Here is a 20,273-nt window from a genome sequence, read left to right on the forward strand (position 1 = left end):
GCGGCCGCGCCCCCGGCTTCGGCTTCACCCCGGGGCCTTCCTGGCCCGAACCTGACCCCTGACTTCCGGCCAGATCTGGACCAGCGCCGCTGTCTTTCCCACCTTTCCCGTGCGCGCTGGGCAAAGGACAGTCAAGGGCCAGACCCCAACAAAGCTAGTCCTGCTTCATGCAGAACTGGGGGGCACCCCGAGGGTCCCCTGGGGCCGTCACTCGTCATGGTCACCGGCCCGGAGTGCTCAGTCCGGACGGGCCGGAGCCCCCCAGGGCGGACCTCCATGACCAGCCGCTGTGGCGCGGGGCAGTCCCCGCCGCGCGCTCCCCCCGGGTCCGGCTGGGACCTCGCGGTCCCCCAGGCAGGACCTGGGAAGGAGGCGGGCGGACGGCGCGACCAGTCAGAGCCAGGCTTCCGCGGGCGTCCCGTTCGGCCCAGGCGTGTCCGACTCTGTGCGACCCCACGGACTGCAGCATCCCTGTCAATCAGGCGCGGCCCGGGCAACCGGGAGGCGAGCCCGGGGCGGGACTTCCTGTCGGGGCGGCGGGGCTTCCGGGGCGGCGGGACTTCCTTTCGGGGCGGGGAGCTTCCGCCGCTGAGGCGCCTCCGATGGCCGCGCTCCGCGCAGCGCTAGCGGCCTCTCTCGCGGTAGCCCCCGCCCGGCCGCCGCCCCTCGGCCGCCGCCCGCCGTCCGCCCGCTGCTCCGCGTTGGCCGGCGCCATGGAGCCCGCGCCCCGCTGGCTGGCCGGGCTGCGCTTCGACAACCGCGCCCTGCGCGCGCTGCCGGTGGAGACGCCGCCGCCCGGCCCGGAGGGCGCCCCGTCCGCGCCGCGGCCAGTGCCCGGCGCCTGCTTCAGCCGCGCGCGGCCCGAGCCCCTGCAGCGGCCGCGCGTCGTGGCGCTGTCGGAGCCCGCGCTGGCGCTGCTGGGCCTGGACGCGCCGCCCGCCGCCGACGCCGCCGCCCGCGAGGCGCGCGAGGCCGAGGCTGCGCTCTTCTTCAGCGGCAACGCGCTGCTGCCGGGCGCCGAGCCCGCCGCGCACTGCTACTGCGGCCACCAGTTCGGCCAGTTCGCCGGGCAGCTGGGCGACGGCGCCGCCATGTACCTGGGCGAGGTGTGCACCGAGGCCGGCGAGCGCTGGGAGCTGCAGCTCAAGGGCGCGGGGCCCACGCCCTTCTCCAGGTGTGTTTGGGGGTGCGCCCGCGGGTGAGGCGTGTGGCCCGGGACCCTAGAGCGAGCTGTGCAGGCGCGCCCGGGCCGAGGCCTAAGGACGGAGCTGTGCGCGGCTCCTGGCCGCCCGCGAGCGCCCCCGCGCCCCCGCCTGGCGCGGTGCGGCCCTGCGGCCTTTCGGGTTGGACTGGCCTTTCGGGTCGGGCTGGCCTTTCGGGTCGGGCTGAGCGTCTGATCCCGCCGCGCTGGCCGCTGCCCGTGCTCTGTTCTGATAAACGACCCACCGACTTCGGAGCCAGTTCTGCGCGTGACGCGCTCGTGTTTACCGCGTGCCCCGCGGGGCTGCCAGCGCTCCGGCACTCAAGGCTTCGTCTGAATGCTGACCGGGCCGTCGGCTTGCCTCCCACACACTTGGCACCGCGGATGCCTACTTCCTCCGAGCACTTGGGGCCAGCCCTGCTCTGAGGGCGCAGTGAGGTGGGCGCTGTCCGTGCTCCTCCGGGGGCTCGCGCTGCCGGCCTGGGTCCGGATCCCTACCCAGCAGGGTGCCCAGCTGTCCTGCCTCTGCTGTATGCCCGCGGCTGACAGTCTGTTCTGCTCTTTAACACAAAAAAGTTCATATCCGTCGCCCATACTGGTAAATGCCTGTTGAATGGCCAGAAGAACTACACCTAACTTGGAGTTTTATGTTCAAAGACATTCTGAAGGTGTGGCTGTTGTCTGGCCCCTCCCATGAGCTCTGGCCTCCCCTCTGTCCAGGTACTGAACCCGCCCCCCCACCCCCACTTCTGTAGCAGCTCCACCTCACAACCTAGTCTTCAAACCGTTCTGTGTCTGAGACGTCCTAAGTTCAGCCTGGCACCCCCAACCACGGTCCTGGAACAACCTGCTCAGAGTTGTCTGCACCTTCGGTCATGTGTAAACGTCTCACACTGGGGCTTGCACACTGTATGAGCATCTTTCAACTTCCTGTGTTCATTTTGACTATTTGTTTTTGTTTTAAAATCATTTTTTTGAGAGTAACATGCTGCTGGAAGTTGCTTTTAATGTTTGAAGACTTGAGTTGTAAGTCAGTGTTTCCAGACCTGAAGTCCTTTAAAAGAAAGGGGCTGTCTGACTGTTCACAGACTTGTGCCCACCTACCAGCCCCAGCGTTTCCTGGGGTCCCCAGCCTCAGCAACACTTGAGGCTGGCATCTGAAGTGGTGTGAGTGGGTTAGGCCAGCAGCTGCTGGCATCCCCAGGTGTGAGCTGGGGGTGGAGGGACAGCAGGTGCAGCGGTGCTTGCCACGTGTCCCTGTGTGTGGGGCAGGGTTAGGGAAGGCCCTGTGCCCTTGCTGTGTGATCATTCTACGGTTCTGGCTTCTGCTTGGGGTACCTCGCCCTGGGCGAGGAGGCAGTTGGTCTGTTTCTGGATCATTTCTTACCAGATCCACAAGCAGCTTAAACAGTGCTGGCTTTCTGCTGAAGAGGCCAGGGCGGGGGTGGAGTGCCATTTGAGGACAGATTGCAGACCACAAGGGGGTGAGTGGAATGCAGCTGAGTCTCACCAACCAGAGGCAGGTGCGGTCAGCCTGCAGACAGCCTTGGGGTGACCGTCAGGCCTGGTTTCTAGAGGTGTCAGTCGCACCTGGGATAAGCCCCTCCTGGGTGAGGGGGAGGCAGGAGGCCGAGGTGGTCCCCACGCCACGTGGAGGCCCACGGAGGTCTCTGCTGACCGCTGGCCCCACTCTAGGCATATGCCCCAGCACCTCGAGCTCATGCCGGCCTCTTCCCTGCAGAGGACGTGGGTAGGGGTGCATCCCAGGCACCTTCATGCAGCGTCCTTGTCCTTTGGCAGGTGAGACGGAAGTGAGCCCAGAGGTTTTTTTTCCTAGAGAATTTTCTAAGTGCCCTCCCACTGGGGGAGTGCTTGGATGCTTCTGTGCCCTGGGCCAGGCCAGGGCACCAGGCCCAACTCTGAAGGGCAGAGATCCAAACTCACTTTGTTGTGGTTGCTTGCTGGGTGGGGGCTCTTAGAGGTCGAGGTGTCCAGCCCCCTTGCCTTACAAGGAGGGCCAAGGACCTGGCTCATGCAGGCCGGCTGTTCCCGTGCACTGCTGTGACTTTCTTGTCATTTAAAAAAACACAGAGTAAGAAACCTTCGATATCGTCACTCCGTTCTAATGGGTGAAAAGCTGAACACACTGAAAAATCAACAGGTCTTCTTGGATCTGCAAGAAAAGGGAGGTCAGAGGGCAAATCGCTGCCCACCCCTGCCCCGGCCCCGACTGGAGAGACTGACAGGCAAAGCCAGAGAATTGTGCATCACCAGAGCAGGAGTCTCCAGGAACACTTGCCCTGCGAGTGATGATTTGCTGGAGGCTGAGTGCGGACAAGCCAGTTAAAACCCCAAGGGCCCCAGTCACAAGGGGCCCCTGCGCTTCGCTGAGTTTTATCTCCTGGAGCTCCACTAGGTCCTCACAGTGAATGCTGGTGGAAAATCCCTTTGTGCTTCTGGCAGGAGTGGGGAAGTGGAGCCGTTTGAAGTTCACAGGAGCACCGTGTTCTTAGCAAGCTTGCCCTCGGGGAGCTAATTAACCCGAGGCTGACCTGCTGGGGTCTTATCAGAGCCTGACTGACCTGGGGAAGGGGAAGGGCCCGGCTCCAGCCTCTGGCGTAGGGGAGGCTGAACAGCGCCTGTGGATGTTCTCAGCCCAGAGGCCAGCTTATAGCTGTTCTCTTTGCCCTGAACATCATGCCTGGCTATCAAGAAAAAATTATAAAACGTACTGAAAGGCAGAAAACACAGTTGGAAGCGACAGGGCCAGCATCAGAATTAGCCGCAGACATGGCAGAGGTGTTGGAACTAGCAGGCCGAAGGCTTGGCATGACTGTGACGAATATGTCAGAGGCTCTAACGGATAAAGTAGGCAGCGTGCAAGAACAGATGGGCGACGCGGGCAGCGAGATGGGAGTTCTGAGAAAGACCAGAAGGAAGTGCTAGAGATTTCTAGTAAAAACACTAACAAAAATGAAGAATGCCTCTGACGGACATATTACTAGACTGGACACAGATGAGGAAAAATCTCTGAGCTTGAGGATATCTCAGGAGAAACCTACAAAGATGCAAAGGAAAAACTGAAAAGCCCAAACACTGTCGCAAGAACTGCAGGGCTGCAAACGAGGCAGGCAGCATGCAGCAGGATGCCAGGAGAGAAAAAGGGGATGGAAGACACACTTACTGTGGTGACCGAGCATTTCCCCAAATTAACACCAGGTACCAAACAGATGCGAGAAGCTCAGAGTACACCAAGCAAGGTAAATGTCTGCCTGACCCCCCTCCAAAAACAAACCAACACGACACCTAAGCTTATAATTTTCAATCTACAGAAAAGCAAAAATAAAGGAAAAAAGTGAAAAAAGCTAGAGGAAGGACACCCTTCACGTACAGAGGAGCAGAGATTAGAATGACAGCTGACCTCTCAAAAGCCAGGCGAGCAAAGGAGAGCGCAGTAAGGGGAGAAAATTCACCCGCCTAGGACTCTGTGCCCTGTGAAATTATCCCTTAGCAGTGAAGGAGACAGACTACCTCAAAGAAGAGTTGAGGGAAATTGTTACCGTTAGATCTGTTTTGCAAAAAATGCTGAAAGATGTAGAGAATGACAGAGATACAGGTCAGGAGCTTGAATCCACATAATCACAGGAAGAGCACAGGAGAAGGCAGTGCGTGCAGAGGAAAAGCTTCACTCTTCATCTTCACTGACACAGCGGGAGACAGCTCAGGGTAGTGGAGGCAATGCGTTTGATCATATGTGAGTGAGATTGGTGACACCAAATGGCATGAGGGACGGGAGGAAGGGGTTGGGATTATCTTTGGTATTAAAAAGTACTCATACTCGCTATGGAGTAGTACAGTGTGCTGGAAAGTAGAGTTACATTAGTTGTGAACGTGTATTACAAACTCCAGGGCAGCCATTTTTCAAAGAGTAAGAAAACAAAACACAAAAAAGTTTCACTGATATGCCAGGAGAAAACTAGTGGCAAAGGAGAAAATATAGTCACAAAATGCTCAACTAAAACCACAAAAGATGGGGTGGGGGGGGGAAGGAGCAAGGAAGGGGAAAGAAAAAGGAAGAAAAGGAGTCAAAGGAAAACACTCTGGTCTAAACATTTTGATCTAAATGCACTAATTAAAACACAAGATACTGTCAAAAGAATTTTTAAAAAGTCTTACATGTCGTCCATAAGAAATCCACTTTAAATATGGAAAGGTGTAGATGAAAAGTAAATGGATACTAGTGTGCCATGCTACCACTAATCCAAAAACAAGCCGGAGGGGCCGTATTAATTCCAGCAAGAGTGGACTTTGGAGTAAGGAAAGTTACTAGGGATAAAGCGGGGGCCAGCGTGGCACAACAGTCCTTAAAGGGAGTGAGTGAAAGTCGCTTAGTCGTGTCCGACTCTTCGTGAGCCCATGGACGATACAGTCCATGGACTTCTCCAGCCCAGAATACTGGAGTGGGTAGCCTTTTCCTTCTCCAGCAGATCTTCCTGACCCAGGGATCAAACCAAGGTCTCCTGCATTGCAGGCGGATTCTTTATCAACTGAGCTATCAGGGAAGCCCGTCCTTAAGGTATATGTGTCAAACAGCAGCATCAGAGTGCCATTTGGCAGAAACTGACAACTTCAGAGAGGCGTAGAGGAACCTGCTATCATAGTTGAGACTTCAACACCCCTCTATCAGAAATGGACAGAGCCAACAGGCAGAAAATTGATAAAGACACTTTTGAGCTCAGTTAACACCATCGGTCAACTGGATGCAATGAACATCTAGGCCTACTTCATCTCACAACGGAATACATATTCTCAGGCCCACATGGAACATTTATCCAGATAAACCACATTCTAAGCCATAAAACACACCTAAACAAATTTTTTAAAATAGAAATTATACAGTGTCTGTTCTCAGGCCACAATGGAATCAAAGTAGAAATCAATAACAGATCACTGCTGCTGCTAAGTCGCTTCAGTTATCTCCAGCTCTGCGACCCCATAGACGGCAGCCCACCAGGCTCCCCTGTCCTGGGATTCTCCAGGCAAGAACATGAGTGGGTTGCCATTTCCTTCTCCAAGGCATGAAAGTGGAAAGTGAAAATTGAATGTGAGGTCGCTCAGCTGTGTCTGCTTCTTGGCGACCCCATGGACTGCTGCCCACCAGGCTCCTCCATCCATGGGATTTTCCAGGCAAGAGTACTGGAGTGGGTTGTCATTGCCTTCTCCCAACAGATCACTGGAAACCCCCAAATTCTTGGAGGTTATGCAACATACTTCTAAATAATGCATGTCAGTTGTTTCCGTCATGTCTGACTTTCCAGCTCCATGGACTGTAACCCACCAGGCTCCTCTGTCTGTGGAATTCTCCAGGCAAGAATACTGGAGTGGGTAGCCATTCCCTTCTCTAGGGGATCTTCCCAACCCAGGGATCGAACCTGAGTCTCTAGCATTGCAGGCAGATTCTTTACCATCTGAGCCACCATCCCAAGAGAAATTTTTAAATGTTTTGAACTAAATGAAAGTGACAATATCAAATGTGTGGGGCACAGTGAAAGCAGAGCTTCTGTATTTATAGCAGTGACTGAGTGTGTGTGTTAGTGAAGAGAAGAGACCTAAAACCAGCATTCAAGCGTCCGCTAGGAAGCCACAAAGAAAAGAGCAGATCCAGTCCAAAGGAAGCAAAGAAAACGTTGTATGTGTTGGTGGTATAGTGGCGAGCATAGCTGCTTTCCAAAGTAAACAAAAAATAAGAAGAATGAGCAGAAATCAATGAAATTGAAATAGGAAATAAACAGAGGAGAAATCAGTGAAATCAGAAGCTTTCTCTTTGAAAATATCTGTAAAATCAATAAGCCTCTAGCCAGGCTAACTGGGAAAGAAAGGACGCAATTACAAATACCAGGAATCAAAGAGGGAAGATCATACAATTCGTATAGACATTAAAAGGAAATTAAAAGACTTTGAACTACTACGTTCACAAATTTGCTAGCCTAGTTGAAAACGACCAATTCCTTGAAAGACAAAATTTGCCAAAACTCACAAGAAAAAATAGACAATCTGAATAGACCTATATATATTAAAGAAATTGAATCAATTAGTAGCCTTCCAAAACAGAAAGCATCAGGCCCAGATGAGTTCGCTGGTGAATTCTACCAAACATTTAAGGACAAAATTACGCCACTCTCTTCAGAGAATGGGAGCAGAGGAACTAGTCCCTGACTCATCCTGAGTCCAGCATGGCCCTGACACCAAATCTAGACAAAGGCAGCACGAGAAAACGGTAGACCAGACCCCTCATGGACACAGACAAAGCATTCCTCAACAGAACACTGCAAACAGAATCCAGCAGTGTAGGAAAAGAATCATACATCACCACCAAAGGGATTTATTCCAAGTATGCAGGGCTCGTTCAGCATTCAAAAATCAGTCGATGTGCCCCATCAGATCAGCAGGCTAAAGAAGGAAAGTCATGTGTTAGTTGAAGTGGAAAAGGCATCTGACAGACTCTAACACTCTTCATGAGAAATCAGACACAGAGAGGAACTTCCTCAGCTTTATTAGAGTTTCTACAGAAAACCTATAGCTAAATTGTCAGCATGAGAAAACCTGCAGCTACTTCATCACGAGAACCTCAGAGCTTTCCCACTAAGGTCCTAAACAAGGCAAGGGCGTTCCATCTCAACACTGCCTCTCAGCAGCCCTGGAGGTCCTCGCTAATGCAACAGGGTACGAAAATCAAAGGCATACACATTGAGCTGGAAAAAATAAAAAACTGTCTTTGTTTGCAAATGGACATCTATGCAGAAAATCTCAAAGAATGGACCAAAATGAGCTCAGAGCAGTTAGTGGAATTTGAAATTAAAAACACTGTTTACATTAGCATTGCTGAAAATGAAATACTTAGGTGGGAATCTAACAAAAGATCTCTATGAGGAAAAGTACAAGACTGATACAAAAATAAATAAATCAGTGGAAAGATGTTCCATGTTCATGGATAGGAAGATTTAATATTGCCAATATGTCAGTTCTTCCCAACTCAGTCTATAGATTCAGTGCAACCGCAATTAAAGTCTCAGTAAGTTATCTTGTAGAAATTGACAAAATGATTCTAAAATTTTTATCAAGAGGCAGAAAACCCAGAATAGCTCAATATTGAGGGAGACGAACAAAGTCAGGACTGGCAGCCCACTTCAAGACTGACTGTAAAGCTGTGGTACTCAAGAGGGTGTAGTTTTGCCCAAAGAATGGATAGATCAGTGGAACAGAGCAGAGAGCCCAGAAATAGACCTGCATAAACATGGGTCTTTGACAAAGGGGCAAAGGCAATCCGATAGAGCAATGATAGTATTTTCAACAGGTTTTACTGGAATAACTTTCCAATCCCAAAGAAAGGCAATACCAAAGAATGCTCAAACTACCACACAACTGCACTCATCTCACACGCTAGTAAAGTAATGCTTAAAATTCTCCAAGCCAGGCTTCAGCAATATGTGAACCGCGAACTTGCAGATGTTCAAGCTGGTTTTAGAAAAGGCAGAGGAACCAGAGATCAAATTGCCAACATCTGCTGGATCATCAAAAAAGCAAGAGAGTTCCAGAAAAACATCTATTTCTGCTTTATTGACTATGCCAAAGCCTTTGACTCTGTGGATCACAATCAACTGTGGACAATTCTGAAAGAGATGGGAATACCAGACCACCTGACCTGCCTCTTGAGAAGCCTGTATGCAGGTCAGGAAGCAACAGTTAGAACTGGACATGGAACAACAGACTGGTTCCAAATAAGAAAAGGAGTACGTCAAGGCTGTATATTGTCCCCCTGCTTATTTAACTTCTATGCAGAGTACAGCATGAGAAATGCTGGACTGGAAGAAACACAAGCTGGAATCAAGATTGCTGGGAGAAATATCAAGAACCTCAGATATGCAGATGACACCACCTTTATGGCAGAAAGTGAAGAGGAGCTAAAAAGCCTCTTGATGAAAGTGAAAGAGGAGAGTGAAAAGGTTGGCTTAAAGCTCAACATTCAGAAAAGGAAGATCATGGCATCTACTCCCATCACTTCATGGGAAATAGATGGGGAAACAGTGGACACAGTGTCAGACTTTATTTTTGGGGGCTCCAGCATCACTGTAGATGGTGACTGCAGCCATGAAATTAAAAGATGCTTACTCCTTGGAAGGAAAGTTATGACCAACCTAGACAGCATATTAAAAAACAAACGTTACATTGTCAACAAAGGTCCATCTAGTCAAGGCTGTGGTTTTTCCAGTGGTCATGTATGGATGTAAGAGTTGGACTGTAAAGAAAGCTGGGTGCCGAAGAATTGATGCTTTTGAACTGTGGTGTTGGAGAAGACTCTTGAGGGTCCCTTGGACTGCAAGGAGATCCGTCTTGGGTGTTCATTGGAAGGACTGATTCTGAAGCTGAAACTCCGGTACTTTGGCCACCTGATGCGAAGAGTTGACTCATTTGAAAAGACCCTGATGCTGGGAAAGACTGAGGGCAGAAGGAGAAGGGGACGACAGGATGAGATGGTTGGATGGCATCACCAATTCAATGGACATGGGTTTGGGTGAACTCTAGGAGTTGGTGATGGACAGGGAGGCCTGGCGTGCTGTGGTCCATGGGGTCGCAAAGAGTCGGACATGACTGAGCGACTGAACTGAACTGGAACAACTGGAAGTCCACATTAAAAAAAAAGAGAGAGAATCTAGGCACAGACCTGACGCCCTCTACAAAAATTAACTGAGAATAGATGACAGACCTACACACAAAATGCAAACTGTGAAACTCCTAGAAGATATAACAGAGAATCTGAGTGACCTCAGGTATGGAAATGGCTTTTCAGATACCACACAGAAGACAGGACCCATGAAATAAGTGATAGGCTGGCCTTTATTAAATGTAAAACTTCTGTGAAAGTGTCAGGAGAACGGCAAGCCACAGACTGGGAGAAAATCTCTGCCGAAGACACATCTGATAAATGTCTGTCATCCAAAACATACAAAGAGCTCTTAAAACTCAACAACAATAAAACAAACTTATTTTAAAATGGGGCAAAGACTTTGTTAGACACCTCCCCAAAGAAGATGCAGAGATGGCGTCTAAGCACATGGAAAGATATTTCACATCATGTGTCATCGGGAAAATGCAAATTAAAACCGTGAGACACCACTACACCCGTGAGAACGGCCAGTTCCAGGACACTGACAACACAAAATGCTAGGAAGGGCATGGAGCAACAGGAAAGCACATCATCGCTCCTGGGAGTGCAGAATGGTCAGGCTGCTTGGGAGGACTGGTGGTCTCTTACCAAGCCAAGCATGTTGTCACCGCGTGGTCCAGCAGTCATACGATGTAGTGTTTACCCAGAGGAGGTAAAACCGTGTCCACGTGGAACTCTGTGTACGGATATTCACAGCAACTGTATTCCTAATTGCCAAAACTCAGAACCCACCACGATGTCCTTCAAGGTGAAGAGATAGAACAGACAATGGAATGTTATTCAGCAAAAGAATAGAAAGGAAAAAAAGAAATGAGCCATCAGGCCATTAAAGAACATGTTGGAAGCTTGGATGCATATGTGAAGAAAGTCAGTCTGAAAAGGTCACACAGTATGATTCCAAGTCTGTGACACTATGACATCCTGGAAGAGGCAACTCTGGAGACAGTGAAAAGACCAGGGGTTGGGAGGCGAGAGATGGCTCGGTGCAGCACAGAGGACTTTGGGCAGTGAAACTTCTCTGTGTGACCCTGTAGCCACAGTGGGTCCCTGTCTGGGCAGTTGTCCAGACCCACAGGATGGGCAACACCAAGGGGGAACCCTGATGTAAACATGGGTTCTGGGGGTGGTGACATGTCAGTGTGGGTTCACTGACTGACGGATGTCCTGTCAGGGAGGAATGTTGATGCTGGGGGATATATGAGAAATCTCTGCCTTCTGATCGGTTTTGCTGAGAGCCTAACACTGCCTAGGAAAATAAAGTCCATTTAAAACAATGATTATGTCAGTTTAGGATAAGAAGAGAACGTCCGAGTCATTCCGAGCTGCCCAAGGTGGACCGAAGTCCTCCCCCCGCTGCAGACGGTACTGTGTCTGTGTTGTTGCATTTTTTTCACAAAGTAAACGCTTAGACACAGAACTGTAGAGTTACAAGTGTGCGTGTGACCCAGGGGTGGCTCTCCCTGTCTCAGCGTGGACTTGGCTCCCGCGGCAGGCCGGGCACCCGTGCTGTGGGCCTAGACCTGCAGGACGTTAGGGGCATAGCATCTGGGGTCATTCAAAACAGACTCGCTCCATGGTGCCGTCAGAGCTGCCCCTGGGCTGGTTTTAGGAGCCAATAGCTGTTTTCCTCCTGTCCCTTTGGCCTGCAGCTGCGCCTGTGTTGCTGGTGCCCGGCAGTGACCTCTGTGCTTGACCTCAGACAGGCGGATGGCCGCAAGGTGCTGCGCTCCAGCATCCGTGAGTTCCTGTGCAGTGAGGCCATGTTCCACCTGGGCATCCCCACCACGCGGGCCGGCTCCTGCGTCTCCTCCCAGTCCACTGTCGTGCGTGACGCCTTCTACGACGGGAACCCGCGGCCCGAGCCGTGCGCCGTGGTGCTGCGCCTGGCCCCCACGTTCCTCAGGTAAGGCCCGCGCACTCACGTCCCCAGGCCAGGGGCTGGGGTCTGTGACCAGGGGCTGCCTCAGGCGCGGGGAAAGCAGCCTCCCCCGCCTGGTTGGGCGAGGGCCTGCGACGCCCAGCACACCCGCTCCCGGGGCCCCATCTGCCGAGTGGAGGCCTCCTGCTGCCAGGCCTGTGTGTCCTCGCGGCTACCAAGCTGCCTGGAATCAAGTGCTCGGTACCAGCCAACCCCATGGCTCGGCCGTCTCTGGCTTCGCCTTTGTCTCTGGGGTGGAGGTGCTGGGCCCCCAGGGCAAGACCAGACGGTCTGCTGAGGGCTGGTCTGTGTCGCGTAGGTGGTGGGGCAGCACCCCTGGCCTCCACCCACAAACTGCTGGTAGTCGGCCCGTGTGACCAGCAAACCTGGCTCTGGACGTTGCCCTGCCCCCTGGGGGTGTAGCTGCCCCACTGCTGACCCCAGCTCACCCCAGTACAGGCCTCCTCCCTCCGTGAGACAGCACGGATCACCTCATCCCCGCAGGGCGGCCGTGGCTGTCCCACCCCACGTGCCCTGGGAGGTGCCCTGTATCAGCCTGTGTCCCTGAAGATCAGCCGTGTTTGTATGGTTTGTCCCCCCCGACCCCTGCTCTGGCCACGGGCGCTGGCAGCAACCCCCTTCCTGCCTCACTCAAGAGGGGAGGCGTCATGTTTAACCTGTGATCAACGTGGGTCTCCCCTCCAGGTTCGGATCCTTCGAGATCTTCAAGCCCAGAGACGAGCACACGGGCCGGGCGGGCCCCAGCGTGGGGAGGGATGACATCCGCCTGCAGATGCTCGACTACGTCATCAGCACCTTCTACCCCGAGATCCAGGCCTCTCACCCTGGAGACCATGTGCAGAGACATGCCTCCTTCTTCCGGGAGGTCAGTCAGGGCCGCCCCCGAGGGTGGGCGCTGGGGGTCCTGCCCTCCGAGGCCCCTCCTGTTCCAAACCCTCATCACCACCCACTGGCTTGGCCCAGGGCTAGCTTCTCTGATGCTGAGGGTCAGGGTCCTGGGACTGACCCCCATTTGAGCAGCCTCGAGGAGCCATGCAGAGATCTGGGGGGGGTCAGGGCTGGCAGGTGCTGGGTCTCCCACGTGGGGCCTGTGCACACAGCCACCCCCAGCACATACCCCTAAGCCTCTTGATTGGGGGACACGCTGACTGTCCTGGCTCAGGGCTGAATGCACCCCAGAACTCTCAAGCGTGGTCCCAGGGGCCGTGCAGGCGCTCCTGCAAGTGGGCACAGAGCAGCATGCCCCACCTACACCCGGGGGCCATGTGCAGAGACATACTGGGGCAGCCTGGCCCCTCCCCAGACCCTTCAGTCAGTGTCTTCCCATCTGTCATGCGGGCAGTGCCAGGGAGGCTTGAGGCTCCGCTCACACCCAAGGTGGCGGCCTGAGCCTGGCCTCTTGGTCAGTGAAGCCGAGTGTGGTGCCGTCCAGTGCAGACAGTGCCTGCGGCTTCAGAAGGCACACTGCAGGTGGGCTGCTCAGCGGGCCACAGGGCCGTCGGGCGCACCTGCAGCTCGCAGGGCTCTCCCTGGCTGGGTGTGGGGCGGCAGGGCCGGCGCTGGGCCCTGGCTGCCCAGGTGGGCTGGTGGAGCCTCGTCCCCTGCAGCCCCGGGTGAGGCTGGACCTGGGGCAGGTTTGCCTGATAACGTGGTGACTTGCTTCCTTCTTTCGACATGGTCTTCGCATGTGGGGGCCTGTATCGTGAGAACGTCAGGGTTCCCTGATTTCTCTGGCTTGGGTAAAAGCCACAATAGTGAGTATGTAAGAGACAATGGACAGGGAGGCCCGGCGCGCTGCAGCTCATGGGGTCGCAGAGTCGGACGTGACTGAGCGACTGAACCAAACCGAAGAGACGGTGGTGTGTGGGCGTTCTTCCCAAGTCAGGGCAGGACGCTGGGCAGGCCCCGGGAGTCGCGCGGAGGGGCCGGGCCAGCGGGCACAGCGGCGGCTGTCCTGTTGCAGGTGACCCGGCGCACGGCCCGGCTGGTGGCTGAGTGGCAGTGTGTGGGCTTCTGCCACGGCGTGCTCAACACAGACAACATGAGCATCGTGGGGCTCACCATCGACTACGGGCCCTTCGGCTTCCTGGACAGGTGGGCGTCCCGCTGCCTGCCATCGGCCCCTGGGGAGCCACATGTCATCAGCACGGGCATCACAGGCCCGCATGGCTGTTTTCGTGAAGGTTCTGTTCAGTGTTTGATCCTTAGCAAGGCCTGGTCAGCTAGCCATTCCCAGAGCAGGAATCCCCCAGAGGGCTTTAGCACAGAAGCGTTTAACCAGCACTCTCCACTCTTGGGTAGAAAGTGGGCTGAAGGGGCAGGTGAGGCTGAAGGGCCCCGTGGGACAGGGCAGGACAGCGGTGTCCACCCGGGTCCCTCGGTGGGTCCCTTTAGGCACCACCCACTCTTGCCCGTGCGGCAGGTACGACCCTGATCACGTGTGCAACGCCTCCGACGCCGCCGGGCGCTACTCATACAGCAAGCAGCCCGAGGTGTGCAAGTGGAACCTGCAGAAGCTGGCCGAGGCCCTGGACCCCGCGCTGCCCCTCGAGCTGGCTGAGGCCATCCTGGCACAGGAGTTCGACGCTGAGTTCGGCCAGCACTACCTGCAGAAGATGCGCCGGAAGCTGGGCCTCGTGCAGACAGAGCAGGAGGGGGATGGCGCCCTGGTGGCCCAGCTCCTGGAGACCATGCACCTGACCGGTGAGCGGGTGCGGCCTGTCATGGGCCGCGGCTGTCTGGATCCCCGTCTCCCATCCTCTGGGACTGCCTTTGCAAGGCGTACGTGACTTCCTGGCTGATCCGGCTCGGAGGCCCAGTGCTGCCCAATGGAAGTGGCCGGCCGGGCGCCTTGGGGAAAGCAGCCTTCACACGAGTGTGCTGTGAGCCACAGGCCAGGTCACACTGGCTCCCCTCCGTAGAGCACACTCCCTCCCGTCCACTGCTGCCCGTTTTCACACTGTGCGTCAGTCGAGGTGACCACGCAGGCTTACTTCTTTGTCCCTGTGCTGTCTCTGTTTAAACTGCTTCTCACAGCCTGGTGGCTGGACGTCCAGCCTCGGGGTGCCATCTGCTGGCTGCGTCCTCACAGGGCAAAGTGGGGAGCAGGAACACGGAGCTGCTGGAAGGGTTGCACCCTCATACCCACCTCCCAAAGGCCCCGTCTCCAAACACCATCCCCCTGAGGCTGGGAGGGGACTCACAGACACCCCTTGCATGCTGGGTAAACCCTGCATACTTGGTCCTTCTAGTATTTTGCTGAGGTTCCTTACGTCTGTACTTACAAGGGACACTGGTCTGTGACTTTCTTTTCTCATCGTACCTTTGTTTGGCTTTGGTATCAAGACAGTGCTGGTTTCATGAAATGAGTTAGAAAATGTTTCCTCCTGTTTTTTAGAAGAGTCTAAGGATTGGTGTTAACTCTTCTTTACATGTTTGGTAGACTTCACCATGAAGCCCTCTTGTCCTGACGTTTCATATGTCAGGAAGTTTACAATCTCTTTACTTGCTATGGGACTACTGAGATTTTCTTTTTCTTCCTGAGTCAGTTCTGGTAATTTATGTTTTTTAGGAATCTGTTGTCTAAGTTATCTGAATTATTATTCATAGTGTCTTCTTAATCTTTTATTTCTGTCTAATCAGCAATGATATCATCACTGTTACTTATTTTCTTTTTTTATTGCTTTCACTTAGTGAGTTCAGTCATGTCCGACTCTTTGTGACCCCCATGGACTGCAGCACGCCAGGCCTCCCTGTCCATCACTAACTCTCAAAGCTTGCTCAAACTCATGACCATCGAGTCGGTGATGCCATCCGACCATCTCCTCCTCTGTCGTCCCCTCTCCTCCCGCCCCCAATCCCTCCAGCATCAGGGGCTTTTCCGATGTGTCAGTTCTTCGCATCAGGTGGCCAAAGTGTTGGAGCTTCAGCCTCAGCATCAGTACTTCCAATGAATCAGGACTGATTTCCTTTAGGAGTGATTGGTTTGATCTCCTTGCAGTCCAAGGGACTCTCAAGAGTCTTCTCCAACACCATAGTTCGAAAGCATCAGTTCTTCAGCAGTCAGCCTTCTTTATGGTCCAACTCTCACATCCATACATGACCACTGGAAAAACCATAGCTTTGACTAGATGGACCTTTGTTGGCAAAGTAATACTTCTGCTTTTTGATATGCTGTCTAGGTTGGTCATAGCTTTTCTTCCCAGGAGCAAGCATTTTAATTTCATGGCTGCAATCTCCATCTGCAGCGATTTTGGAGCCCCCAAAATGAAGTATCTCACTGTTTCCATTGTTTCCCCATCTATTTCCCATGAAGTGATGGGACCAGATGTCATGATCTTCATTTTCTGAATGTTGAGCTTTAAGCCAACTTTTTCACTCTCTGTCACTTTCATCAAGAGTCTCTTCAGTTCCTCTTCACTTTCTGACATAAGGGTGGTGTCATCTGCATATCTGAGGTTATTGATATTTCTCCTGCCAGTCTTGATTCCAGCTTGTGCTTCATCCAGCCCAGCGTTTCTCATGATGTACTCTGCATAGAAGTTAAATAAGCAGGATGACAATATACAGCCTTGATGTACTCCTTTCCCAATTTGGAACCAGTCTGTTGTTCCTTGTCCAGTTCTAACTGTTGTTCTCAGGAAGCAGGTCAGGTGGTCTGGTATCCCCATCTTTTTAAGAATTTTCCAGTTTATTGTGATCCACACAGTCAGAGGTTTTGGTGTAGTCAATAAAGTCCATTTTCTATTGGCTTAGCTGAAACTTTGTCAGTTCTCCTGATCTTGGAGAGCCGATTGTGGCCTCACTCTCCCGCTTCTCTTCTCTAGTTAGCTCTGCTTTCCTCTTCCTTTCTGTTCTTTGCTTGTTTGTTCTTTTCCTGGTTCCTTAGGTATAAGATTAGGCTGCTGATTTGAAATGTTTTTACTGAGAAGTAACTAATGTGTAGCATCTTACAAGTCTCAGGCGTGCAACATGAAACCGTCACCACATACAGTTACATTTTTTTTTCTGGTGGTAAGAGTGCTGTTCTTTTAGTTCAGACATACATAACTATAAACTTTCCTCTGAGCACTGCTGCTTTTGGTTCATACCTCCAAGTGTTTTCTCATTTCCCTTGTGATTTCTTTTTAGACCCAATAGTTGATTAATTTGAACATTGTTATTCAGTTGCTAAATTGTTTCTGACTCTTTGCAACCCCATGGACTGCAGCAAGCCAGGCTTCCCTATCCCAGTTTGCTCAAACTCAGGTCCATTGAGTCGATGGTAGCATCCAACCATTTCACTAATTTTCCTTCCATTTGTGACTTCTAGCTTCTTTCCATTGTGGTTGCAGAATACACCAGTGTTCTCAGGGTACTAAGACTAATTTTATGGCCCGACACCTGGTCTGTCCTGGAGAAGCTGTGAGCTTGGGTGGAGAGCTGGGTTTGGTGGTGTTTCCTTGTTGACCTTCTGTCCAGGGGTCAGGTGCTGATATCCCGGCTCCTACAAAAGTGCTAGACTCTGCCCTTCAGTTGTGTTCTGTTGTTGTTGTCCATTGGAGTACAGTTTCTCTACCATGGATCCAGGGACTCCCCCGGTGGTCCAGTGGTTAAGAATCTTTCTTCCAGTGCAGGGGTCATGGGTTTGGTCCTTTGTCGGGAAGCTAAGGTCACGTGCGGCAGGACAGCTCAGCCCCTGCGCATCTAGAGAAGCCCCACAAACCACAGGGAGGACCCAGCACAGCCGAAACATGCGCTTGCCCTTCAGTCTGAGTGCCTGCTCTGTGCGTGGGGCTCTCGTTTGACTGTCGTCTCTTCTTGCTGGACCGACTCACCCAAATCCCACGCTCCTCCCTGTCGAGTGCTCACAGAAAGTCTACTTCTCTGGTGTCAGCACAGCCAGCCAGCTCTGGACGTTACTGTTCGTGTGGTGTGTTTCTTCCATCTTTTCACCTTCAGCTTCAGTGTCTTCAGTGTCTTCCTGTCATTGGACCGTGTTTTGTATCCATCCTGCTGGTCTTTGCTCTTTGAATAGTGACATTAATCCATTTACTTTGGCTGGGGTGGGGGGGGTCCTCTCAAGGTCTTAGTTCCCCAACCAGGGGTTGACCCCATGCCCGTGACAGTGAATGCGCAGTGCTGACCACGGGGCCAGGCAGCGCCCTAGTCCATTCACTTTCCACGGGGCTGCAGATGAGGAAGAATCGGCCGCTTCGCTGTGGCATCTTGCAGTTTTTGCCCCTTGTTTTCTGTCGCCACGCTCGTGTTTAGGTGGTTTTTTGTGTACACTATTCTGGTTCCCCACTCCTGTTCTGTCTGGTTTTGCCCGTTTCCTTAGGGGTTATGGTGACACTGATGTAGCCAGCCAGGCCAAGGACAGCACGTGACACACTTGTTAGCTCGTACCCTCTGCTGGCTCAACCTTGCAGCTCCCAGAGCGTGCAGCGCTGAAGGCACAGACAGTGATGGGGGCCAGGGCCGCCTCAGTGCCTGGACTGTTTATGCAGGTCACCAATGAAGAGACTGGGCTTAGAGGCCTTGGAAGATGGCGTGACTTGTCAGGTTCAGAGTGGGGACCAAGTTGGGGCACAGAACAGGCTGGGGGTGAGGGGGGTCAGGAACCTCTGGCCTGACACCCAGCAGGGCTCCACACACATGTGCCGGATGAACACGTGTGCTCGTCTGGTGACAGGGCGGTGCCCTGAGCAGCTTTGTGTTCCAGGGGCTGACTTCACAAACTCCTTCTACCTGCTGAGCTCTTTCCCAGCTGCGCCGGAGTCCCCAGACCTGGATGAGTTCCTGGCCGCGCTGACTGCACAGTGTGCCTCCCTGGAGGAGCTGAGGCTCGCCTTCCGACCCCAGATGGATCCCCGGTGCGTGCTTGGGTCTTGCTTCCCGGGAATTTGTTTCCAGAAAAGGGAGGAATACTTAGAATAAACCCATGGGTGGTCAGACCCTGGCTCTGTAGCCCTGAGGCCCGCCAGCCAGAGGAAAGGACACGATGCTGATGCTGGATGGGGGCCAGGCAGCACAGGGTCAGGCATGGTGGCTTCTGCTCCAGGGAGGCTCCAGGAAGAGCCTGGCTGTGGCCCGCAGTCTCCAGGCCCCGCAGGCTCTCCACACCGCTGTGTCCTGGGGGTGGGGCCCACACTCAACCCATCAAGTTTGGTGCCCAGCAGGAATCTAGTGCAGCAGTGTGAGGGAGGCTGAGCCGGCAGGACCTGCTGAGCACAGAGCCAGGGTGACTGAGAAGAGGGTGTCAGGGGCTGCCCTGCCCCCTCCCCAGGTGGAGCATCCAGCTGTGTTCTCCATGGGCGGGGTCAACACCAGGGGACGGGCCTGTCACGTTCCCCCATCTGCCCCACCCACCGGACCCGGGCTCCGCCCTGGCGGGGCCGAGCACAGCAGTGTGGCAGGCCGGGAGGGCCGGCCTGGGGCCCCTCACGCGCCCGCTCCGCGCAGGCAGCTGGCCATGATGCTCATGCTGGCGCAGTCAAACCCGCAGCTCCTGGCGCTCATTGGCACGCGGGCGAGCCTGGCTCGGGAGCTGGAGCGCGTGGAGCAGCAGTCGCGGCTAGAGCAGCTGAGCGAGGCCGAGCTGCACAGCAAGAACAGGAGCCGCTGGGCCGCGTGGCTCCACGACTACAGGTGCCCCCTGCCCTCCCCCCGGTGCCCCTCCCCTCCCCCACGCCGACCCCAACGCGGGCCGGGCTACGCGGCTGACGCCCAGTGGGTTGTAGGGCCCGGCTGGAGAAGGACCGGGAGGCCAGCGGCGACGCGGCCACCTGGCAGGCCGAGCGCACACGTGTCATGCGCGCCAACAACCCCAAGTACGTGCTGAGGAACTACATTGCACAGGGCGCCATTGAAGCTGCGGAGAGCGGTGACTTCGCGGAGGCAAGGGCCGCCTGCCCCCCCCTCCACCAGCCCCCCGCCCCAACCTCCCTGCCCGCCCTTCGCTGGTTGCAGAGGAGGCCGGTCCCCAACAGCCCCCCTCGCTCTCCACCCCCCTGCAGGTGCGGCAGGTGCTGAAGCTGCTGGAGACCCCTTACAGCGGGGAGGCAGAGGCTGCCGAGCCCGAGGCGGCCGCGGAGGCCACCGAGGTGGCCGCGGAGACCGGCGGGGCGGCCGGCCGGCGGCGCTCCTACAGCAGCAAGCCCCCACTCTGGGCGGCAGAGCTGTGCGTGACATGATCCTCGTAACCGCCCTGGGGACTCCGCGCAGGAGACCCCGGGGCCGAGCCCTTGAGTCCACGAGGCGGCCCCCGCTCCCGTCTCTCCGTGACGGTGGAGACGTCCAGTCAGGACCTGACCCGTCTCCGCCCGACGCCGACTCGCCACCCCTGCCCCAGGCTCTGCTCCCCATGACATGCCCCACGCCCGCACCGCGCGGCCCCCACCCACCTGGCGGGGGTGGGGGTGGGGCCC

The 20,273-nt window shown here is 54.5% G+C and overlaps 1 protein-coding gene across 1 annotated transcript; it reads left to right on the plus strand.

Moving 5' to 3' along the window:
* The first annotated feature begins 602 nt into the window (after positions 1-602).
* On the plus strand, positions 603-20,169 carry SELENOO (selenoprotein O). Its single transcript, XM_068970273.1, has 9 exons — positions 603-1,174; positions 11,626-11,829; positions 12,550-12,730; positions 13,829-13,959; positions 14,288-14,568; positions 18,569-18,719; positions 19,309-19,494; positions 19,587-19,743; positions 19,863-20,169. The coding sequence occupies exons 1-9, from the start codon at positions 603-605 to the stop codon at positions 20,046-20,048; spliced, it is 2,049 nt and encodes a 682-aa protein (XP_068826374.1). The 3' UTR covers positions 20,049-20,169.
* The last annotated feature ends 104 nt before the right edge of the window (positions 20,170-20,273 follow it).

Source organism: Capricornis sumatraensis, chromosome 4, assembly GCF_032405125.1.
Source record: "Capricornis sumatraensis isolate serow.1 chromosome 4, serow.2, whole genome shotgun sequence".
In the NCBI taxonomy this organism is placed as follows: domain Eukaryota; kingdom Metazoa; phylum Chordata; class Mammalia; order Artiodactyla; family Bovidae; genus Capricornis; species Capricornis sumatraensis.